The sequence below is a fragment of the Equus caballus genome, chromosome 11 (genome assembly GCF_041296265.1).
Source record: "Equus caballus isolate H_3958 breed thoroughbred chromosome 11, TB-T2T, whole genome shotgun sequence".
NCBI classification, from domain to species: Eukaryota; Metazoa; Chordata; class Mammalia; order Perissodactyla; family Equidae; genus Equus; species Equus caballus.
Genome location: NC_091694.1, coordinates 58,923,619 through 58,949,508, shown reverse-complemented (window position 1 = coordinate 58,949,508; position 25,890 = coordinate 58,923,619). Strand labels below are relative to the sequence as shown.

Here is a 25,890-nt window from a genome sequence, read left to right as displayed (position 1 = left end):
TTATGAGAGGGCATTTTTCCTGGCACAAATTTCTAAAAAAAAAATTTATCATATGAAGCCTTAATTCGGTACACAGTGATACAATGCATATTATTCACATCAATAGTTTGTAGTAAAATACTGTGTACTATTCTTATCAATAGTTTATATTCCAAAGTTGTTTTCACTTAACTTTTTATTATAACGGCTTTCAAAATAAGACTAAGGGTGTAATATAACAGTACAATTCAAAGCAGACAAATTTTGAGGGGAGGAAGGAAGTTTATGATGCTAATGTGGTAAAAATAAAGTTGGCCAATAATAAATTTTTCCCCCACTTAATACTTCTTTAACAGTCCCTAATTTCATCTATACTTCAGAGGAATTTTTTCCCCATGAGACAGAAAAATTATTTCCAATCACACAACTAGATAATTGGAAGAGTAGATTTTACTTTGTGTCTATATTTAAATAAAATCAGTAAGCAGAATCTGAGCACATGAATTTTTGTGGTTAACAGGGCAGTATTTTTTCTAATGTTTTATCAAGCCAAAATTTCTCAAATTGTAGAAAATGCAGAAAGAGATTTAGCTAAAGCTTTTAGATGCAAACTATGAAAAGATTAATCACACCTAATTTAGCAATTTTTAAGAGATATAATATTTTACCAAATGTAACCAATGTTACTTACTGTGCACTTAAATGTTAACTAAGTCCAATTACTCCTTTAGTAAGAGGTAATCACAATACTTGGGACTTGGGAGCGGTAGGGCATGAACTCTTTTTAAAAGGATAGATAATGTCAAGTAGGGATTCAATTCAAAGGATATTCTTAAAGATAAGTAGTACTATAGAACCTTAAAGTAGTGCTATCAAAACCTTAAAAAGGGTTACCATTTCTACAGCACAATTATAGATGAGTTTCTCTGCAGTCACGCTGTTGATTTCATCAATAAATCTCTGTTTGTCAGAGAAGAAACGATTCAGCTTTTCTGTAAGCTTCTTGCACATGGTGATGCAGAATTTATATCGTTCATTCAGATTTTTGACAACTGAAAAAAGTTGAGATGAGAATTTTAATTTTCCTCCAGAAATAAAGTCACAGTGACACGCACCTTTCCTAGTGATTTAAAGAATGTGACCCTAAATGATCACTGAAAACTATGACAGGAAATCAGATTGTTTCATATGTCCTCTCTTTCAGTTATGAAAAGATTGAGAATAAAAGCACTTCTGGACTGCTCGCTATATCAAGTAAATGGCAAAAACAAAAACCAGAAAAGCCAGCATCTTTTCTCATTTAAGAATATTTAATAACACAGTGATTCCTCATCAAAAATTTTCTTTCTTAGTGTAATGGGGAAAGGGGCAGCTCCAGCACCCCAGGAGTTGCGTGTTGTCACGCTCCACCCTCACCTTGTTTCACAGCTGTGGATGGGCTCAGTTTCCCGGACTTGATCTGGGCTTTGGCGAGATGCAGAGATGATGCCAGCAGCTGTGCTGCTTTCATGTATAACACCAGCTGCTCCACTCGCCTGCACCCAGAAGACAGCAAGCTGAGTGTTATCCTGTGAACCATTATGGCTCTCTACACATCAGGTCACCATTAAAATAGCCTTATCTAAGGGAATATCATTATCCTTGATATTTTTAATGCACAAATAACTCCTGAAGGGAGAAGGTTTGGCATGGAAAAAGACATGTATATTTTGAATACAACAGATACACTGAGATAAAAATCAATACAATCTCTCTATTGTCAAGTATCTCCAACAGTATAAATTACAGGGAAAATGCAATGCTAAGGTTGAAGAATCTCTAAGTCTTGGCTCATACAGTGAAATCTAGCACAATGGAACACCATGGACTCCCTTGAAGCTTTTAATAACGAGATATGATCTCCAGTGGATGACAAGGCCTCTATCTCAGACATGAATTTACAGAAGGCAGGAAGAATCTGGAAATGAATGACAAAGGGGCACCTACCCCCAGTCTTTGCTCAGTTGGCTGATCTGGTCCACAACCACACTCTCCTGAATCTGGTACAAGGAGACAGCGGATGTGCACAGCTCTGGGTTCCCTCCCCGCACAGCTGTCAGGTCCAGCACACACTCAGTGAACATCAACATCACATTCAGGTGGCGTAAGGTGTCTGTGTGTTCTCGCTGTGGCAAAGCCAATTTGTCTTAGAAACTTCCAGGTTAAGAAGAGATGCATACTCATTTCTGCATATAAACCATGGCCACTGCTAATGTTTTTCGATACTTATGAATATCAGAATGATCAAAGGAGATTGAGATTTTTTAATTCCAGAAAACTAGTGAGAAAATAAACACAAATGAAACCAAACGTAGGCATGCGCATGTGTCTGTGTGTATGAGAGCACCCACAAAATTAAGCTTCAAAGATATGAAGTCACTGTGCTTTTACCAGAAACAAATCAAGTACGGAATAAGTAAACCAACATACATGAAACAAAAACATGACAGAATAGATACCAAGATTATAAGGATATTCTGCACACTAAACCATACTTCTTGTTAGTTTAGTGAATTCTACTGAATTACAATTTCAGAGATGCTTTATTTTAGTTTCTGCTAGTTTTTCAGTTAACAATGATTCCTAACACCAAAACTTCTGTGATCTTTTCAGTTAAAGAGGGAGTACAGACAGAAAAAATAGTATGCATTAAAAACAGGTATTCTAAAATTAATACTGAGATTTGTTTTTAGCTACAAACTTTTTTTTAAGATTTTATTTTTCTTTCTTCTCCCCAAAGTGCCCTGGTACTTCGTTGTATATTTTTAGTTGTGGGTCCTTCTAGTTGTGGCATGTGGGATGCCTCCTCAGCATGGCTTGATGAGCGGTGCCATGTCCGCGCCCAGGATCCGAACCAGCAAAACACTGGGCAGCTGAAGCGGAGTGTGCGAACTTAACCACTTGGCCATGGGGCCGGCCCCTATAAACGTATTTTGAAATCTTAAATAAGACTAAGTTTCTCATTCCCCTTTCATGGTTAAAAAAGGATGAGAGGGCCGGCCCGGTAGTGCAGCAGTTAAGTGTGCATGCTCCGCTTCGGCAGCCCGGGGTTTGCCAGTTTGGATCCCAGTGCAGACACGGCACCATTTGGCACGCCATACTGTGGCAGGCGTCCCACATATAAAGTGGAGGAAGATGGGCATGGATGTTAGCTCAGGGTCAGTCTTCCTCAGCAAAAAGACGAGGATTGGCAGCAGATGTTAGCTCAGGGCTAATCTTCCTCAAAAAAATAAAAATAATAAATAAATAAATAAAACATGTTTAAATTTAAAAAAAAAAGAAAAAAAGTATGAGAATCATATTCCTAGAGACTTTTGAAAGCTCTCTGTTCAATGACACAATATTGGCCTGTATGTTCCAATGCACCGGAACACATACTGGAATATAATTTACGCCTAATTTGATGCAGATTGAAAAAACTCTCAAGATTGTTTTTCCAATCTTAAATTGGATTACATATATTTTCAAAATTGCTACTAAACTTACTACAAAATGACTATTAAAATTTTGCATGCAATATTTTATAAATTTTATGTGAAATATTCCTCATTCACACAAAATAGAATGTTAGAGGTCCAGCATGGAGAGAGAATTTGTTCTTTAGTTGGTCTGGAGAATTGATCATTTTAATTTAAAATGTAGGCTAAGTTAGCATTGTATTCAGGGACTGAGGATACAATGTAATCCACTGAATGCTGTCCTAGAGTCAAGATAGAGCAACTGAGCTGGCAGAGCCTTTGGAATCATAAAATTAACTTCTCCTGTTCTGGATTTGCGCTCAGTATGCTTCAGATTATAATGTGTTTTTCCTTGTAGAACCAGCTCCATGGAGGGAAGGTACTGGTCTACAAATGAGAGCATCTAGTCTGCTTGGCAGGTTTCTTTCTCAATGTTAGTGACTAATCTGGCAATACGGCTTACTATTTTTTTAAACCTAAGTTTAAGTGTATTGTTTTTATCTTATGAAGAAAAGCAAGCTTTGAGAATAAAAAGTTAGGGTTTTAAGACAAAGATTATGCATTACAAGTCCAATAAGTAGTACATAAACTTCAGACAAAAAAATTAAGAACCCAAAATCTCTGTATGTCACTTCCTATCAACCAAAGCTTGTTATGGATGAGTGTCAATGTCAACATTATTCTGAAAATATATCAGCAAAGTTTTTCAAATAGAAGGAAAGATAAGAAAGGCAATGTCAACATTATTCTGAAAATATATCAGCGAAGTTTTTCAAATAGAAAAGAAAAGGTAAGAAAAGCAAGGAAAAAACCTCAGAACTTTCAATAGTATTTTGCTCTCTCACCATCACTAGAACTTTCTCTTAGGGTATCAGTATTACAATGACATGTCACAGTGGTCATTCGCTACCTCCATCAGTGTCTCCTCTGGCAGTTCCGGGGCTTCAAAGGTGATGAGCCCCTCTAGGCTAGGGGGTGAAGCACCATAAGGCATGTATCTCAGGCTGGGAGCTATCTCTGCTCCTGGAGGGGAAGACCCTGGGCATGGCCCAGGCGGGGAACCCACACACACACGGCCACTTGCAGAGCACAGGGAACCTCCGGAGCTGCTGGAGCCCACTGCAAGGAAACAGGACAGGCAGCACCATGCCCGGGTGAGTGCACAGAGTTAAGGACTTTGGTGCCCACTCCTACTATCAAAGAAACAAAGGAAATGTTCAAAGAACAGTCACTGACCCCCATTTGAGCATATGGACAGGTTTTATTTTTCCATGTTCACTTTTATTTCTTTCTATATGTTTATTTTATAGACATCATAGCTAGTTTTAAATATTCTGTTTTAAACGAATTTATAGCATATGTTTCTCCCCATTGCTTCACAGTATTCATAATTATAAAATTCAACGGATGCCTAGTAGTTCACTAAATTTATACATGTAATGTTTATCTGGAGGCATGTATACTATTTCTGATTTTTTATATCAGAAATAATACTGTAATGAAATCCAAAGTTTTCCTTTGTTTGAATGATCTGTGATAAATACTCCAAGTGGTATCATAAACGGGAATGGGATTACCGTAGATTAAACATTATACACATTGTCATAGGTCTTTGTGAGAGCCGCTACGCCACTTTCTAAAGTAGCCATGAGTAAGCACACAGGTCTCACGAACCTCCACAACACTGGGCATTATATATATTTAATGATAGCTTAGTTAACAGGTATAAAATGTTACTTGCTTAAAACGGTATTTTCTTATTAATACTTTTAATAATCTTAAAAACAAGATTATTAGCTCTACTTCCTGTCTTATTATCTATTTATACTCTTTACTTATTAATCTACACATACCTTGATTAATGACTTATTTAGCATAAGAGAATTTAAAGGACACAAGCTACAATATATAAGATGATGTCGAATTAGACTTATTTCAAGTCTAATCTAAATACTTTCTTAATTTTTGGTGTTAGAAACCTACTTATAGAGTATGGATGATAAAATCAATCTATTAGCCTGTCTAAATATATACAGGATTAAGTGCAAAGACTGAAACCCAAAGTACAAAAAAAGTTAAAACTTAGGTTTCTTATAAAACAAAACAAAGATAAATAACCACCTACCATTTTCAAAAAATTTACTGGCTGTGCACACCATATATGCATAGCTACTTCATCATGGAGAAGTCACATTGACATTATAATGCTATAATATTATACATTATTATAAATATATAATGTAGTACTTTTATAAAGTTTTTTTCACCCACAAATATTGCCTCATTTACTCCTTATAACCCATTAAGGTAAAGAAAATAGTCACTTCCACATCATTGGTAAAGAAACTGAAATCCAGAGAGGTTAAGTAACTCGTCTAAGTTACATCAAGCCATTATCAGAACGCTACACTCCAAACACTAGCCAAAGGCTGTCATAAGACAATTTCTTACCTGACGTTGTTCTAGTTCGAAGGACCATGTGGGTACAAGTTGGGGCAGTGGCACTGTGTGGAGGAGATCCTACAGTGAAGAGGACAGCCCTGGAACTTGCTGCTGTTCCTACAGGAGGTGACAGTACAACACCACAGGCTCCTGCAGGGGCTGCAACAAAAAGTTCACAAAATGCTTCATTACTTTGATAGTGCTTATATGTGAGGGTGGGATTATATGGAGACCTTCACTTTTATATTAGGGTTGGTTTCTTTTTTTTACAATAAGCATTTATTACTCTTAAAAATCAGAAAATTCAACACAGATCTCCATAAAAAATATTTTATAGTACTCTCTTCATAGTTGTGAACCTTCTTGACACCAAAGCCTAGTACTTAGAGTTATTTCTGTATACTCCTAAAATACACAAACTGCAGTCACATCTGTTGAGGATAATTTGAAAAAGTGGAAACCAAGAACTGGGAATAAAAATGTGAGGTAAAGCTGAAGGGAGATGAGCAGTTACCACGGCAATAGAGCTTTAGAAAGAGTCCAGTACACACACTCCTTCGAATTGCACTCTATATCTATCAGGAAGAAAAGGAGGTGGGAAAAACGTCACAGGGGCCCAACAGGCTGAGGCTGGGCAGGATGAAGAGAATGTGAAAACCCCCATCTACCCCTCCAGGTTGAATCAATAAAAGCTGTCCAAAGCTTTTTCACATCAAGCATCTGAAAAACATTCCATTTCTGAGACTACAGAATGGAGGTAGGAGTTAATAACACAAACCATAAATTTAAAAGAAGAGCCACTGAATCAGATATAGAAAAAATTGCCTCTCAGTGTCCATGTTATCTGCAACAGAGTATAACAAACTCAAAGCATCTAATTAACAGCAGAAGAGAGAGTTCATAAAAAAATCTTCTAGGGAGCAAGGGAACAGTAAGTGGGAATTAATTAAATAGTACCCATTGTTACACAAGATGTATAAAGTGACACAGATATTCTCTTTATTTAATGTAATATCTTTATGATTTTACTTTAGTATTAGCATAAAAGTATAGCATTAGTAAAAGTAGTAAAAGTATTAGTAAAGTACTAGTAAAATTATTAGCATAAAAGTATTTAAAAATGTTCATGGGTATATTTTAAGAGACAATGACTCTATTTTTTCCCTACGGTCTTAAATGTTTTTCTTACTATCAACAGTTTTTATTTTCAGAAACTGAAACTTCAAGATTAGAAAGAGAAATTTGTAATTTCAAATGATGATGATAAAGTTCATGAGGAAAACAGAAAGGAAAAAGACAATAAAAGTAATCAAAGATGTACTTTATGCCTTAACATTCTTTAAGAAAAACACCTGGTTTCACATCCATGAACTTGGCTTTAAATTATAACACATATTCACATAGAATTTATAAGCTCTAAAAAATTTAAATTTACTTCTAAAGGAGAATGAGACGTAATACGGTCATTTAGGCAAGCTGTTTTGAAAAATTATCCCAATTCCTAGTAACTTAGTGACTTTTGGTAAAAGGTACATGGAAGAAGAATGACTTCCAGAATAGCAGTGTGAGGTATGGGGAGCACTGCAGACCTGCTCCCCAGTGAAACAACCATAACTGGTGACAATTATTTTTTAAAAAAACATTTAAAGTCTCTGGAAATTGTCCTGAGGCCATACAGGAAATGAAACATTTATTCAAGAATATCTACTACATCTCACTAAGAACTGTAGGTGGAAGTTCTAACCTAAGCCAGCAGATCAAATACTAGGGCTCTTGTTGCTCTCATACCAGTTCACTTGTCTGGCAGAGGTTCCATGCCAGTAGAGACAAGCCATGAAGACCAGAGGCTTCCAACCTATCCAGCACCTAGCTCACAAAGCAGGGGTGTCACTCTAAGAAAAATGGGCCACTATTCTCATGCCCAGCTCTAGCTTAACAGTGCACAGGATTTCCCCAGGGGGTGGAGGAGGCAGAGAACAGAGAATTCTAAAACTCCCTCCAAGGCAACTGACCTTATTTGAAGCAGATCATGGGGAAGTTCACGCCTAAGGACATTGTCAAAAACAATGAAGATTTTGGTGGTAAGCAAGTAAGAGGAGGCTGTTAGTTCCAAGAGAGCAACAAGCTACAAAGAGACCATCTAGAAGTTTAAAAGAGAGAACCAGGGAAAGAGACAGCTAAGAAGAGCCCTACTATGTGCACAGATCAATGGAAAATTGAAAGCCCAGAAATAAAACCACACATCTATGGACAGCTTATCTTTGACAAAGGAGCTGAGGGCATACAATGGAGAAAAGAAAGTCTTTTCAAAAATGGTGCTGGGAAAACCGGAAAGCCACATGTAAAAGAATGAAGATTGACCATTCTTTTTCACTATTCACCAAAATAAACTCAAAATGGATCAAAGACCTAAAGGTGAGACCTGAAACCATAAGGCTTCTGGAATAGAGCTTTACAGGAGTACTGCATTTACATTTCACTGTAAATCTGAAGTACATTATGATAACTTAATATGTATATTGTAAGCAAGCAGCAAGCAAATAACTTTAAAAAATTAAAAACATCATTAAAGGAACAAAGAGTTACACTAGAAAATATTCACTCAATGCAAAAGTAGTAAAGGAAGAATGGAGAAACAAAAAAGACAACATATATAGAAAACAAAAAGTAAAATGCACATATAAATCCAACTATATCAATAATAACATTAAATGTGAACAGATTAAACAATTCAATCAAAAGGTAGAGATTGTTAGACTAGATTAAATAAACAAGACCCAACCATATGCCTTGTACAGAAGACATACTTTAGATTAAAAAATACAAATAGGTTGGGCCAGCCCCAGAGGCCTAGTGGTCAAGTTCAGAGCACTCTGCTTCAGCAGCCTGGGTTCAGTTTCCAGGTTTGGACCTACACTCCCCTGTTAGGAGCCATGGTGTGCTGGTGGACCACATACTAAAAAATAGAGGAAGACTGGCACAGATGTTAGCTCAGGGTGAATCTTCCTCACCAAAAAAAGAAAGGAGATTGAAAAAAAAGGATGGGAAATGATAGATGATGCAAATAGCTACCATAAGAAAGCTATAGAGGTTATATTAATATCAGACAAAATAGACTTTAAAACAAAAATTTGTTACTATAAATAAGGAACATTTTATAATTTTAAAAGTATCATTTCATCAGAAAGATATAATAATTATAACTATATAAGTACCTAACAACAAAATCCCAAAATGCATGAAGCAAAAGGACAGACTGAAAGCAGTAATAGACAATTCAACAATAATAGCTGAAGAATTCAATTCCCTACTTTCAATAATGATAGAACAAGTAAGCAGAATACTATCAAGGAAATATAAACCAACTAGACCTAAGAGACATCTATAGAACACTATATCAAACTGCACCAGAATACATTCTTCTCAAGCACAGTAAGACCATATTTTAGGCCACAAAACAATCCTTAATACATTTTAAATTACTGAAATTCAGCAAAGTATGTTCTCTAACCAAAAGAGAATAAAATTAAAATCAATAACAGAAGGACATTCAGTGGACTCACAATTATGTGGAAATCAAACAACACACTCCCAAATAACCAGTGGTCAAAGACAAAATCACAAAGGAAATTAGAAAATAAAGATAAATGAAAATGACAACACAATGTACCAAAACTTATGGCATGTAGATAAGCAGTGCTTAGAGGGAAATCTATAGCTTTAAATGCATCTATTAAAAAAGAAGAAATATGTCAAATCAGGAAACTAACCTACCTTAACAAACTGGAAAAAGAAGAGCAAGCAGCAGGAAGGGAATAATGAATGAAATAGAGAATAGGAAAAGTAGAGAAAAATCAACAAAATCAAAAGTTGGTTCCCTGAAAAGAACAAAATTCACAAGCCTTTAGCTAGACTGACTAAGGAAAAAGAAAAGACTCAAATATTAAAATCAGAAATGGGAGGGCTGGCCCCATGGCTGAGCTTTGGTTAAGTTCGTGCACTCCGCTTCGGCAGCCCAGGATTTTGCTGGTTCATATCCTGGGTGTGGACATGGCACCACTCATCAAGCCATGCTGAGGCAGTGTCCCACATAGCACAACCAGAAGGATCTACAACTAGAATATACAACTATGTACTGGGGGGCTTTGGGGAGAAGAACAAGAAGAAAAAGAAAGACTGGCAACGCATGTTAGCTCAGGTGCCAATCTTTAAAAAAAAAAGAAAAGAAAAAAGAAATGAAAGAGTGGATATCACCACTGAATTTAGAGAAAGAAAAAGGAGTTTAAGGGAATGCTATGAACAGCTAAATGCCAACAAATGAGATAACTTTGATGAAATTGACTCAAGAAGAATTTAAAAATCTGAATAGATCTGTAACAAGAGAGTAAACTAGTAATCAAAACCTTCTCACAAAAAAAAGCTCAGGCTCAGACAGCTTGAAAGGTCAATTCTACCAAACATTTAGACAATACCAATTCTTCACAAACTCTTCCAAAAATCTGAAGAAGCGTGAACACTTCTCAGTTCACTCTATGAGGCCAGTCTTACCAAGATATCAAAACCAGACAAAGACATCACAAGAAAACTATAGACTAATAACTCTCATGACTATAGATGCAAACATCTCCCAGAAATATTAGCAATCTGATTCTGGCAACATATAAAAAGGATTATACAAAATAAGCAAATGAGATTCATCCCTTGACTGCAAAGTTAAACACGCAAAAATCAATCAATGTAACAAGTAACACTCAATACACTAGGAATAGAAGTGAATTTCCTGACCTAATAAAGAGCATCTATGAAAAACCTACAACTAACATCATACTTAACAGTCAAAGATTGAATGCTTCCCCCTAAGATCAGGAACAAGAAAAGGATGCCTGCTCTCACCTCTTCTATTCAACATTGTATCAAAGGTTCTAGCCAGGGTAACTGAGTGGAAAAAAAGAAATAAAAAGCATCAGATTGGAAAGAAAGAACTAAAACCACCTCTATTCACAGATGGCATGATCTTGTATATAGAAAATCCTAAGTAATCCACTAAAAAACTATTTGAACTAATAAACAAAATCAGCAAGGTTGCATGGTACAAGATCAATATATAAAAATCAATTGTATTTCTTATACCCCGGCAATAAACAATCTGAAAATGACATTAAGAAAACAATTCCCTTTAAAATAGCATCAAAAATAATGAAATACTTAGAAATAAATTTAATAAAAGAAGTGGAAAACTTGTATTCGGAAAAACTAGGAAAGAGTGAAAATCTAAATAAATGGAAAGAAATCTCATGTTTATAGATCAGGAGATTTAATAAGATGGCAACACTCCCCAAATTGATCTATGGATTTAATGAAATACCAAAATCATAACTGATCTGCTGAGACTGACAAGATGAATGCTAAAATTCATAATGGAAATTTAAGAACCCAGAATAACCAAAACAATCTTGTAAAAGAACAAAAGTGGAGGACTCCCATTTCTTGGTTTCAAATCTTACTAAAAAGCTACAATAATCAAGGCAGTATGGTACCAGCATAAAAACAGACATATAGATCAATGAAATAGAATTAAGAGTCCAGAAATAAACATATTATGGTCAACTGATTTTTTTACAAGACTGGCAAAAAAATTCAATAGGGGAAAGAATAGTCTTTTCAATAAATGGTATTGGGACAACTGAACATCCACACACAAAAGAATGAAGTTGGACCCCTACATTGCATCATCCACAAGAATTCATCAAAGCAGATCACAGAACTAAATGTAAGAGCTAAGCTATAACACACTTAGAAGAAAATATAGTTAGGTTCAGATGTTATTTAAACAAGGCTATCTAGGGAAACTCAAAGAGAACAAGGGGAGACAAAAACAAGGACACCAGAGAAAAGGTTAGCCTCTGACACCTACAGCTACAGTAAACACTAAAAACAGCCTCTTAGCCAGATAAAAAAACTCACAGTATTTAACTCAATTTCTTTTATCCAGTGCATCCTGTCTAGCTTTCAACAAAAAATTAAAAACCAAGCTAAAAATAATTTGAAGAGACAGAGCAGGCATCACAACCAGACTAAAATATAACACAGATATTGAAATTATCCAACCATAAATTTAAAATAACTATGATTAATAAGCTAAGGGCTCTAATGGAAAAAGCAAACAATGTGTAAGAGCAGACGGGTAACACAAGCAGAGAGATGGAAACTCTAAGAAAGAATCAAAAGGGAATACTATAAATCAAAACCACTGAAACAGAAATGAACAATGCATTTAATGAGCTCATTGGTAGACCGGATATGGGTTGAGAAGAGAATTACTTAGTTTGAAGATATGTCAATAGGAACTTCCAAAACTGAAAAGCAAAGAGAAAGAAGAATTAAAAAACAACAAAAACAGAATATCCAAGAACTGTGGAACACTTACCTTATACAAAGGTATAACATATGCATAATGGGAATATCAGAAGGAGAAGAAAGAGAGGAACAGAAGAAATAATTGAAGTAGTAATAACCGAGAATTTTCCAAAATTAATGACAGAACCAAACCACAGATCCAGGAAGCTCAGAAAACACCAAGCAGGAAGAATACCAAAAATTCTACACCTAGCTATATTCAAACTGCAGAGAATCAAAGACAAAAAAAATCTTGAAAGAAGCCAAAGAAAAAAACATCCCACCTCTAGAGAAATAAGAGTAAGAATTACATCAGACCTCTTCAGAAACCATGCAAGTAAGAAGACAGTGGAGTAAAACAGTAAGTCCTACAGTATTCCCTTTGGATTAGAAACCATGTTCAATAAGATATTTGCTGTTCCAGATATTTCCTTCTTTGGACGTTCACAGGAGAGTCAATTAAAAAATTATAGAGAAAACAAGAACCGAGAGATTACGATAATGACTCTCAAATTTAAGTGTACATAATAGTCATGTGGGAACTTTGTTAAAAATATAGATTCCTAGAATCCATTCCCAAAAAATTTTATTAAGTCTGAGCTAGTGTCTGGAATCTGCTCTTTGTTTTTATTTTCTGACAAGCAGTCCAAGTAATCTAGATGTTAGTCTTCTATGGGCACCTAACAGTCCCTGGAACAACTATGAAAGGGCCACAGATCACAGTGACCTATGGTTCCTTATGGGATCTACTTGCTATATAAGAAATGCTCAAGAGCATGTGTATTTAAGCTAACCAGTATTATCCTACTGATAAAAAACAATCTCGATCAGAATTCCTTCTAACTCACAAGCTGAACCAGCCCTTGATTATCAACATACTGAACCAACCCTCGTCTTGATGGGCTACTGAGAAAGAAGATGAAAATACAGGGACTAGGTGAAGAAATCTGGGTCAGCTGGTTCATGAACAGTCAAAAGAGCAGATAGGTAGAATCATTACGCTCTGCCCCCTTCCCCTCGGCCAAGGACGTCCATGTCCTAACCCCTGGAACCTGAGAATAGGCTATTCTGCATGACAAAAGGGAATTAAAGTTGCAGACGGAACTAGGGCTGCTAATCACCTGATTTTAAAATAAAGAAATTATCCTGGATTACCCAGCAGGTCCAATGTAATCACAAGCGTCCTTTAAATGTACAATAGAGAGGAGGAAGGTCAGAGTCTAGACTGCTTCATTCCTGGTTTTCAAGATGGAAGGGGACCATGAGTCAAGGAATGAGGCAGACTCTAGAAGGTGGAAAAGGCAAGGAAATACATTCTCCTCTAAAGCCTCCAGAAAGAATGCAATGCTGTCACACCTTGGTTTTAGCCCAGTGAGACCCATTTGAGACTTCTGATCTGCAGAACTGCAAGATAACACATTTGTCTTGTTTTAAAGCACCACGTTCGTGGTCATTTGTTACAGCAGCAATAGGAAACTAACACACATGCTAACGAACTACCTGCCTAAAAAGAAACCAGATTTTTCTTACCTATATCCATTGGTCGTTCTGTATTTAAACTATCCGTGCTCCCTTGATGTCCACCTAAAGGCGTCTTTACTTGTTGATCTGATAATTTCCCAGTACTGACAGATCTAAAAAGAAGAGTGATGTTAATAATAGAAAAGTATACTTTAAAAAAATCCAGACATTTAAATAATAAGGGTGATTTAAGCCAAGTCATAAAAGGGTTAATGGGAAGTCAGAGAATAAGGAGACAAAAATAGATACCAAACAATTCAAAGTAGAGATAAACTTCAATAACCAAAATAAACAAAAGGCAGAAATAGAATGTTCAGGAAATTCAGGAAGAGCTCTTTATTTACAGAGTTACAGGAAGCATCTATGGTTTTCAGAGATTCTAAATGTATACAGTTCATATCGTTAACCATGTGGCATAAACCAGCTACTAGGCTAATTTGGTCTGGCTGTTTTTGTAATAAAAACATATGTACTGTCACAGTTTTCGTGTTTAAGGCTGGAAGGAACTGGCATCTTTTACCTGCCAAACACTGCCTTGTTCTGCTGCTCAGGCTTCTGCCTCTCACTTCCTTGCACTAAGAGACAATGAGAGCATTCCCGCGGGTCATTCTCATCTTTAGATTGCTCTTCAGAAGGCCCATGACGAGTAACCAAGGCTAGCAGGTTGGAAGATGCTTGCGTTTTAGGGATTTTGAAAGGAGCCGTGGTCTAAAGAAACATGTAAGCTAGTTATTATGATGTAAGCAGCACTCAGAATTGTCAGGCCACGTGGCACAGTAGTCAGAAGCATAGACTTCAGAGTCCATCAGACCTGGATTCAAATACCGGCTCTTCTACTTGCAACCTCTGTAACCTTGGACAGTGCATTTATACTCTCTGAGCCTCAATTTCCTTTTTTCAGGATTAAATGGGATAACGAATATAAAGCATTCGGCAAGTAAAGGACTTACACTGTGCCTGGAGCATACCAAGTGGTCATTTGTTACAGCAGCAACAGGAAACTAATGCACATGCTAACAAATTGCCTGCTAAAAAGAAACCAGATTTTCCATACCTATATCCATAAGTCAATCTGAATTTAAACTGTCTGTGCTACCCTGATGTCCGCCTAAAGATGTCTTCATAACTAAATTGTAGCTATTCTCATCATGGATCCTTTCCATAAGGTACTTACTATACCAGTTCATGAGCTACTGTCAAGCGTTCAGCTGCACTACTCCAGGGTATTACTGCCTCTGCATCCATTTTTTGTGGCCAAGCAGCCTGCAGGGACCTTAAGCTGACACTAGCCCTCATGAAAGCACATGCCCTAGATAGCAGCCCCCACAGCAAAACTAAGTTCCGGATATGACTTCCCCAACAGCCCTGGTGACTGACAGACTCCTCCAGCTCTCAGGGCCTTCCCCCTGTGCCTTTAGATATGATCCCTGTGGAGCTTACCAGAACTCCACTCTTTCAGTTTGAATTGAACAATCTGGCCTTAGCTCAGGAACCCCAAAGCACTCCACCCACGGACCCTAAAAACAGCATGTGCCCCAGGTCCTGTCTCTCTGTCTGAGCTCTGCCTTGACATCCCTGTGTGGCGCCTTGAAGCATGCGGGTACTTCCTCCAGGACATGTGAGTAATAGACTTCTCTGTTTCAACTTGTCCTGTGGTCTGTTGTTGAACCTCTGCTCACCATCCAGCACCCTGCGTTCCACTTAACAAATATTAATTTAACAAAGTTATTACACCTACAAAAGAGTTTAATAAACACACCTTAGTAGGAGAGCCAATAATTGTTGGTAATGGAGTTTTAAAGAACCAGTCAGAACTCCGCGGAGAGGACCCCATGTGCTTGGTGGGAGAGGTCCCAAGGCTGCCAGGCCGACTGGGCTGAGGTGAGTAGCTGTACCCAGCCCCGGCATGGGATGGGCACACGGGGTCAGAGTGCTGCTTTCTAAGCTTCTGCTTGTTCTGGTAGATGTCAGTGAGGGTGGGGGCGCTCTGTAGTCTAGCACCCAACAGGAGAGGCTGTGGGGACTGAGCCTGTGGCACTGGAGAACCTACAAGAAAATGGATGCCATGTCATCCCAGAGTGAAGAAGTACCGGGCGAAAATTTAAGAATTAGGAAGACAATTCTTAAAATGAGAATTCTAATGAACATCTTGTTTTTCATGAGATATTCTACAAGTTGTTTACTTGGCAATAGACTATTTGTTGGCATCCTTTACAAAACAGTGACAAGTCACTGTTGTTGGCATTCTCAAGAGACAGAAGTTGATGATATACGGTATACTATCTGTTTTTATCAGCAGCTATCAAATAACTCAGATTAATGCAAGGTCTATTTGCCACCAAAGACAACTATACAGTAAATGGCTAAAGTTAATGAAAACAATAAAAATCTGTGCTGAACAAGATGATTTCTACTCTTTATATGAAAACATACTTGGGTATATCAATGTAATCATTCTCACAACAACTAAAAGAACTTTCCAAACTAACCCAGAATGACCCCTCTTCAAAATATATATATAATGTAAGAAAGAAAATTAGAAAGATAATACACCTTTCCTGGATTTTATTTATATATCTAAAAATAACAAGCATTTTAATAAATTTATGTCAACTTCATTAACGAAATTCATTTAAAACCTGAAGTATCCATATTCTCTACAAAGGAAACACTTGTCCAACCACAGATATTCTTGCCTCTTAAGGGGACACTATATCAAGAGCCTGGGAGACAGGGTCTTGATACGGTGAACAGTTGGCAACTAAGGGAATTCTCCCACACAAACCTTGTTGCCAACTTAAGGTCCACGAAGCCCTGAGCTCCAGTGACAAATTCTTTGGAGCTTCTTGCAAGCCAGACTACCACCAATAATGTTAAGGACATACAAATCTTCTTAGTGACCTATAACCATCAGCCTTCCAAAAGCAGCACCAATGAGAGCTTTTGCTACCAATCACTCCTGGCTTAATCTCATCCTAAATCTGGTATTTAAGTTTTCAGAACTGGGTTCTGCCACACTTATATATATATGTATATGTATATATTTGTGTGTGTCTGTGTGTGTGTATATATATATGTATACGTATATGTGTGCGTGTGTGTATATATACACACACAAATGAAATTAGTGGCATACACACACAAATGAAATTAGTGGCAAAATGCTATGATCTGGAGAAAGTTATCTAAGCTTCATTTTTAAGGAAACACAAAATATGAAAAACTAAACTTAGGAAAGAGTGCTTTTATAAAGTAACACAGGATTCCTTTAACTAGCCAACTCCTCAAATGCACATACACTAAGATTTGACTTATAAAAGTATGAATTACACATATCTTTTCAGATTTATACACATTATATAATAAAGTAAATATATTTCTTTTTTATCTGATGCTAACTGGCAGTTCTTATCAAGAATAGTATTAATCAAAGTAATGAAATCTCATTTTCTAGATTGATTTTTATTATCTGTGTCAATGACCAAACTTTAGCTAAGTTACTTAATTCTTAAGACCTACTTTCATAAAAGAATCATATATCCAAAAGGAGATATCTGATTGGCTATATGAAATGCTAAAATATATTAGACCAAGATTCTAAAAAACAATAGAGAAAATATTTCATATCATTCTGTTCTTTTGATGAGTCTAGAAAAACTTAACTCAAATCCACTTATAACAGGATTAAAAATATTAACATACCAAATGCATCTCCTACCTGACGAGTTTCTACTCCTGGATTCATGGCCCTGAGGATGCCCACAGCAACACTGACTCAACTGCTCAGGAATGGTACCAACTATGAAGAGGGAAATGGGGAAAGGAAGGAGAAAAGATTCAAATCCAATAAAAGATGGAAACAGGCAACACATACACAAAATTGCATAGTACATTATAGTTTAAAAAATCTAATTAGCAAAGATCTAGTTCAGCTAACACTTACCGAGCAACCAATGTGCTGGGTGCTGGGCACACTAAGATCAAAAGTATCGCACAATCTGCCTTCAAACAAGAGTAACTGGAAAGAAAGCCATGTAAACAAATCGATGCCTGTAACAGGTATGTCTTTAAGACAGAGAAGTACAAAGAGTTTGCACAAAGTGTTTGGGGCTTGTGGAGCCGCAGGGGCACAGCTGACTGACAGCCCTGCTGCTGTCCCTCTGGATCCACACGCTCCTGCTGAGGTGTGCTCCCAAGGGCTGCTCCTAGCTGATGACTGTGTGTGGACGATGCACTAACTCAGGCTGCTTCGAGCAGGACAACTTAGCGCTTGGGAACACTCCTTCAGCCTTGCTAAAACCTTCTGGAACTCACTATAGTCAAGACTCCTCTGGCCCACTCCTCCTTCCTTCCCCTGTCTCTTATAGGGTCAGACTTGCATGGAGGTCTGAAGTGACTCGCTGCCGACTCCCGTTTCCTCCTTTTTATTCATCACAGGTGTCTCCCCAATCACCCTCTTGCACATCTTCTTTGCATCTACCTCTGAGAACCCAAACTAACAAGAGGGAGAGAGTTGGGAAGGCTTCAAGGAGTTTAAGCAGACAGGAGACACATGTCTACAAAAAAGAAGAGGCACTGACCAAGTGGTTGGGCAGGCAGGCAACAATGAGATCCTGAGGAAGGGCCTTCTCCTTGAGTGCAAGGATAAGGACCTTGTCTCTGGAGACCTTGGAGAGCCTCAGGGGCTGCTGGGGGTTGAGGGAGGGTCAAGATTTTATTGGAAGTAGTTTGTTCAGCTAAAAATAGCTTCAAAATCATTGCAACAGGTGAGGTGGTAATATAAACTTTTTTTAAAACACTATCATTGTGATTTTTCTTTTTTTTTTCAATCAAGGCTCCTGGCCACTACTTCAATCCTTCCTCCTCTGCCTCCCTCCTGAGATTTCTTCCCATTCCCTTTTAGTCCTACGCCAGCAGTTTTGACTGAGGATAGGGGTCCGCTCCTTCGGAAGTAAATATATGTATATAATTTTTTTTTTCCCCCAATTTTGAGATCTGCCACCACTGGGCCTTCTCTGTGCCCCCTGTTCTTCCCCAGCACACCAATGCTGTTCCTCACAGGTGCTGCAATCCAGTTGCTTTGGCCTTTCTTACATGTATTCTGACACTGGAGCATTTTCTTTGTCTTTTTGTTTCACTAAACATGTGGTTTGAGGTTTGTTTTTCCATTTGGCTGGGTTTTTGTTGTTGCTGTGGTTTTATGGTTTGCGTTTGTTTTAGCATTCTCCTTGTTGCTGTATATGGTATGGGGAGAGGTGGGAGCATCTGTAATGAAGCTGCCACCACATGCCTCCTGGACCTGAAAGGCCTCTGGTGAATGTACCCAGTGGTGTTATGTACACTATTGTCTTCTGATCCTCATAAATCTGAGTGCCATGCAGGGTAGGCATTTTATGTTCTTTAACCTAGCATTTCTGATTTTGTGTTTGAAGTCCAAACCCAACGGAGACGCTTTTTAGCCATAAAATCTATTTACATTATTTTATTTCCATTAGAGGTCCTAACAAATTTCTATAGCGATTCTTAAGAGGGAGTTAGCAAGGTAGAGTTGGAGGGGTGGAAATGGCTCCCAAGCAGCTGAGACTCACTGCCATCCTGAGCCAAAGTTCCTAAAGAGAACGCCATATCAGATTTGTCATAGTGAAAAAAGGTTGAAAACAACCGCTTTAAACTCTCCTTACCCAAAGGGGATGGTGAGTAAGGCCTGGAAGACCCAGTAGAGAGTCTTCGTCCAACTGTCTGTACTGTGTCTGCCGGTGCCGGGGAGCAGGATCCCAGCCGGAGGAAGCCCATCGGGCTGGTGTTAGACCTTCGTACCACCGTAGATCTGAAAAGAAAAAGAAAATTATTCCCTCTTTGACAGGTTCTAGAACTCTCTATTTATTTCTGTCTTTAAAAAAAAATTTCCAAATAACATGCCATGGAGTAGATTTTTAAAAAATATGTAACATAGTCATGTGGAACAACAACAACAAAATGAATGAAAATATATAGAGTGAAGTCTCCCTTCCCATCCTTGTATCCTACCTGCCTAATTCCCAACACTTCTTCAATCCTACTCAAAGGGTTACCACCATTTTACCATTTTTAGTTTCTAATGTATCCTTCGAGAGCTCCTTAATTCAGATAGACCAAACAAACTGAATACATAATCTTATTTTCATCTTGTTTTAACAAAGGTAATATATACCATACCAACTACTTTCCATTTTGTTGGTCTTGGGTCCTCTTTATAGTCTTAAAATTACTGAAGATTCCTGAGGGTTTTTGCGTATGCCATGTGGTAGCAGTATCCCACACACAAGAACTAGAAGGACTTACAACAGACATACAACATGTGCTGGGGCTTTGGGGAGAAAAGGAAAAAATAAAGAGGAAGATTGGCAACAGATGTTAGCTGAGGACCAATCTTAAAATATATACATATATATCACCACCAATCTTAACAGAAATGGCTGTCAAGAGGTAACCGAAGCTATCAAGATCACAGTAGTGAATATAAGTTTTCCAAAATTCTAAATTTTGCTCAAGACAAGAGCTCAAATTTTATGTCACTATAGTTTTCTATGAAGTGACAGACTGATTTAGTTCATCTTCAGCAAAATGGCTGCTAAATACCCATAACCATAGTTTGTCAGTTGTTAAGTAAAAATGGTATTCCATGAAAAAAGTGGCTAGTTTAGCTTGCAATAAAACAATCATACAAGTGCTTTTCCTTAAGAGAACTCCTTCAACGTGCAGCAAAAGTGCTTTATGCCTACACTCCACTCAAGGTCAAGATTTTCAAAGAAAAATAATAATTTTTATTGCTTCATTAAAGACAGTCCTTGGTCCTGCAAGTGTGTGGTGGTAAAGAATACAAAGACTAACAGTACAATTGGGTGCCACTCCCCTGACGCATTTTAAGGCATGAGCAGTTTTGCCATCATTGCTTTTGCACTCTCAGCGCAAATGTCAAGACAGTGAAAAAAGCAAACAGTACCTAGTATTATTATGAAAACAGTTTTGACCTCATGGACCCTCTGAAAGGGAGCCATAGACCACGCTTTGAGAACCACTGCTAATACACTGTTAAGCACTTCGCTTTTTTCATTTTATAATATACCCTGGAAATTCTTCTACCTCAGGACATGGAGAGCTTCTTTACTCTTTTGGAAGGTGTTCCATTGTCACAGACAGACCATAATAAATCAGTCCCTTACTAGTGGGAACTGGGCTTATTTCTCATCCTTTCCTATTAGAACAATTAACTTTATATGCATGCAATTTCATACACAGGCAAGGATGGTATATCTGTAGAATAAGTTACCAGAAGTTGAAATGCTGGGTCAAAAGATATATACATTAATAATTTTCATAGATATTGCCAAAATGCCCTTTGTAGAAGTTTTCTCAATTATATCCTACAAGATCATGAGGATCTTTTTCTATTCATTGAGCTATTCATTTGGTGGGCCCTATAATCTAAAATCTTATATCCTCCAATTCTGGAAAATTTTTTCTTGATTATTTCCTAGAAATTTTCTTCCTCAACATTTTACTTGTTCTCTCTGGAATGCCTATATTAATTAATCCTTGAAGAATTTTTTTCATTCATATTTTCCATCTTCTTTATTTGATTCACCTATTTCAGATACTTCCCCAACTTTGTCTTCCAACATTTATTTTATTTTTATTTTTTTTAAAAGATTTTATTTTTCCCTTTTTTCCCCCAAAGACCCCCAGTACATAGTTGTGTATTTTTAGTTGTGGGTCCTTCTAGTTGTGGCATGTGGGATGTCACCTCAGCATGGCCTGACGAGCAGTGCCATGTCCATGCCCAGGATTCGAACCAGCGAAACCCTAGGCCACCGAAGCAGAGCGCAGGGACTCAACCATGGGGCCAGCCCCCCCAACATTTATTTTTATTTATTTCAGTTACTATATTTTGTAATGTCCAAGAGGTGTTTTTTATTTTAATGGTTTTCAATAGCATTCTGTTTTCTGGGGGAGGTTTTTTGGTGAGGAATATTGGCCCTGAGCTAACATCTGTTGCCATTCTCCCTGTTTTTTTTTTTTTCCTCCTCAAAGCCCTGCTCCATAGTTGTAAGTCCTTCTAGTTCTTCTATATAGGATGCCGCCACAGCACAGCTTGATAAGCAGTGGCTAAGTTCGTGCCCAGGATCTGAACCAGCAAACCCCGGGCCACCAAAGTAAAGCACGTGAACTTAACCACTCGGCCACCAGGCCAGCCTCAGCATTCTGTTCTCATTTATGGACGCAGTCTCTAACCTATCTCCAAGGGTACTAATTTTTTAAATAAGTTTTATTTTCTTTGGATTTTTGCTATTTCCTCCAGATTCAGTTTTCCTGTTTTTTAGCCTTATGCCTCCATCCTTCCACTCTACCTGAGTTCTCTGAGATTTAAGTCTCTGAGGGTACAGTCACTCTCATCTTGTCAGAATCTCTGACTGCATGCACACTTATACCTGCCCTGATACACCAGGCATCCCTCTTCCAGAAATTTACTGAAATCTCTCATCCACTGAACACTTATTCTTATTTTACTTGTCTTTGTGGACTTATACCTTTGTCATTCCTTTACTACCTTAGTGTGGTTTCAGGATGTGGAAGAAATAAATAATATGGAAATAATCTGCTACAATTGGAGAGATTTCATTTTTTAACAATTTCTTCCTCTCTTCTTAAAAATAATTACATGTGTGGACAAATATATACATATCATGCTATGTTATCCAGCCAAGCTCAAATATCATTTAAATAAATGCATTACAAGTTTTTTTTATTATTCAATTTTGTACACCTCTACTATACACATATGTAAGAGACTAAGCCGACCATGGAAAGTAACAACAACAACATTGTTAAAAGAAAAGAAAAACAATTAAGAAAGGAAAAAATACTAGCTTACCTTGGAGAACCATGCAGATTTGTGCCAGAGCTGGCAGCAGATGTAAGATTCTGCTCGATGCGCTGATAATTCCTTATCTGAGTAGGAACTGGAATTGGTGCTGCTTCACTGTGAGGTGACACAGTAGGCTGACACTGCCTGCAACCATAATTTATTGAAAAAGGAAAGAAATCCAAGTAAGACCCTTTTTCTTTCATTTGACTCGTTGGTGATATTTAAAGAAAAAGACAGAAAAAGCCAAATGATCACTCTTGTATTTGAAAAGAAATGATCATCTTAAAATATATCTATAAAGCCAAAAAATCATACCTCTCATTTAAAGAACTCTTCTGGCATTCATATGCATATCAAGGACTAAGAATTGTAACAAGAAACTAGAAAAATATTTCTCTACAACAATAGGTCAGCAAAACTCAGTTTCCGCCCACAATCTGCTATTCGTTACTGTGTGAGAGAAAAAAATATTTCTAGGAAAATACGCTGGGTAAAAGAACAGGAAGTTCAAGAGCAAAGATGACTGGAATGTTTACAAAAGTTATGAATGCAGTAAACGTTCCCAAGGAACTCTGACTTTTATGAAGATTGAAAGATACATTGCGCAACTCTCGTAGCATATTACTGATCTGAGGTCCACATTTTGAAGTGTTAGTATTTGGTTTAATAGCCTCTTTCCTTGCTTTTCATAATTTCAGAAATAGTATATCCTTAGATGACTTCAATTCAATTTACAACATATCTTGAAAGATCAGGGACATTACTGCCCTTAAGAAAGATGACTCATTTCATTCTTCTGCCCTTCTATAATTCTAAAACAGCCACACAAATCTCCCACTCTTTCCCAATTACAATATTACAGATATAAACAAATTATATATTTACTTATCCAAACAAACAATATGATTATCTTCTAAAGCACCACTTTAGAACTTTTTGAACTATTAGAACTACCAGAGTATTTCTTTTTTTTCTTCTTCTCCTCCTCTCCATAGCCCCCCAGTGCATAGTTGCGTATTCTAGTTGTAGGTCCTTCTAGTTGTGCTATGTGGGACGCCGCCTCAGCATGCCCTGATGAGCAGTGCCATGTCCCACCCAGGATCCGAACCAACAAAACCCCGGGCCACCGAAGCAGCCCGGGCCAGCCCGTTTCATATTTAAATGAAAAGAAAATCTTAGCTGTAGCAGAGATGTTAGCTGCTTTCCCAATATTTATTCACCCACTGTTTCTTACTAACAGAACTCAAATTTTATGGAAGGTTAGTGATTCATCCAGTTAAATTATGATATATCCCAGACACCCTTGCAGCCATGAGTAGTCATATGTCTTTCTTTGTCAATGAGATCTAAGTGGAAGTCTTCTATTCATTCTTCCTCCTTCCTCCCACCTGGAACGTGGGTATGCCTGCTGGAGTTTCAACAGCTACCTTGGAACCACAAAGAAAAGGCCAAAAGAACTGGAGACACAATTTCCTTGAGCCACAGAAACAAAAGCAACAACTATTTATCTTGACTTCTCTTCATGCAAGAAAACTAAACCTTTAGTGTTCAACTACACTATGGTTAGCCACCCTGTTGTTTATAGCCAAGTGGAATTCGTCACTCATACACCATTTAGTGTGCTTCTATAAGCTCTCTATTTTTCCTTTAGGTAATTCCATTAAGTATCCTTTAAATACAATGATTTATGTTTTTAATATCTATAGATCTGATTATGAAGTTAATCTACAACCTGAAAACAAATCAAAACAAAACAACTTCTACTACTCAAAACTAAACAGCTTTACAAGACTTCGCTAACCAACTGAGGTACCTGCAACCCAGTGCACACACAGGCCCAACAACCTAAGTTCCTCAGTAACAGAACAACCAGCACAGCCATCAAATATCAGAATATGGATGAACAAATGCCATCTTTCACTGTCTCAACTTAATGAGTAAATAAAGAGTTGATGAAGCAAGTACATCTTGGAAATTTTTTTAACTTATACATTGTCAAGTTCTAATATTTTTCCTGTACTTGTTAATCAACACAGGGAAGTTAAGAAGTTGGACAAAGGTACTCTAAGAAGTAAACTTAGCAACCTCATAATTCAAAGCACCTCTCTCAAGGAATCCTAAGCAACCAGCTGGCTTCTCTAATGACTCTGGCTTCCCCATACACCCAGCGTATCAGATGAATAGCCACGGCAGGCGTCCTGTAAATGTTGTCTCAGAATCTCTGGACAGGACCTTCAAGCAGGCTTGCTCAGTCCAGAAAGTCTTCCCTGGACAAATTCCAAGAGCTCCAGCTTGCTAAGACCACTGCAGCCAATTCTCTGTCTAGCTTTATATTAACAGCGATATTTAACCATTACCCAACTCCCTAAGCCCAAGGTGAGGAAAAGGAAGGTCTATGTATGCCCTGAGTCTCCAGCATGTCCTCCTCACCTCCACTAGGTCCTGCAGTTCAGAGGATTCTCTGTGGAAAGTCATCTTTGCCCTGCATGTAAGACTAAGCATTTGCCCACGTCGTAACACAATCATACGTCGTTCTATCTATCTTCTCCCACAAATACAAAAGGACAACTAAAAGACTAGATTGCACGACAGCTTCTTCAAATTCACAATCTTTACAACAGGAGAGTCCCAATCATTCCCTCTGATTTAGGAAGACTCCATGAGACAACCCCAAGAGGTTAACAAGTGACTGGATGGCAGGACACAGCTGGAATGTAATACCAAGACGGAGAGTGAGAAGAGGGAAGGATCTATGCACACACGAGTTCCCAGGAAGCCCAATCCCTGCACCACGTGCTGAGCCACAGCTGTGAGCTCAAGCTCACAGGGCAGCACCAAGTGAGAGGGAGCAACAAAGACTGAAGGGCCTAGCCTAGTATACAGGCCCATGGCTGCAGATGGAAAGGTGACAGGTCCAGCAAGAAAGGGGTCAGCGTCTGTGAGAAGCCATCACAGAAGTAGGAATCCACTCAGAGAAGACACACCCCAATGCACCACAGACTGTGCACACAGTTGGCCTACATCAATGGCTGGTAACAATTAGTCTTCTAAATTCTGATAACCTAAAACTAAAAAAAAAAAGCAAACAACGAAGAAAAAGAAAAAATACATATATAGAAAAAGAAAAAAATTCTTTAAACATTAAAAAAA

General features: G+C 37.7%; 1 protein-coding gene across 5 annotated transcripts in view; it reads right to left on the bottom strand.

Moving 5' to 3' along the window:
* The window catches only part of ULK2 (unc-51 like autophagy activating kinase 2), an 84,630-nt gene that overhangs the window by 7,268 nt on the left and 51,472 nt on the right, over nucleotides 1-25,890 (bottom strand). For 3 of the 5 annotated variants that reach the window (XR_002811719.2, XM_023653604.2, XM_023653608.2), the window contains exons 15-25: nucleotides 22,747-22,884; nucleotides 19,517-19,662; nucleotides 17,554-17,634; nucleotides 15,595-15,881; nucleotides 14,356-14,543; nucleotides 13,845-13,948; nucleotides 5,928-6,077; nucleotides 4,387-4,595; nucleotides 1,966-2,144; nucleotides 1,396-1,514; nucleotides 874-1,031 (exon numbers count right to left, since the gene is read on the bottom strand). Coding sequence is in view for 4 of the 5 variants with exons in the window: in XM_023653604.2 (XP_023509372.1) it covers nucleotides 874-1,031; nucleotides 1,396-1,514; nucleotides 1,966-2,144; nucleotides 4,387-4,595; nucleotides 5,928-6,077; nucleotides 13,845-13,948; nucleotides 14,356-14,543; nucleotides 15,595-15,881; nucleotides 17,554-17,634; nucleotides 19,517-19,662; nucleotides 22,747-22,884 (1,759 nt within the window). In the remaining variant the exon portion in view is untranslated. Of the gene's footprint in view, nucleotides 1-873; nucleotides 1,032-1,395; nucleotides 1,515-1,965; nucleotides 2,145-2,268; nucleotides 2,297-4,321; nucleotides 4,596-5,927; nucleotides 6,078-13,844; nucleotides 13,949-14,355; nucleotides 14,544-15,594; nucleotides 15,882-17,553; nucleotides 17,635-19,516; nucleotides 19,663-22,746; nucleotides 22,885-25,890 lie in introns of those variants that run through there. The other 2 variants (XM_023653609.2, XM_070228277.1) reach the window with 2 other exon arrangements.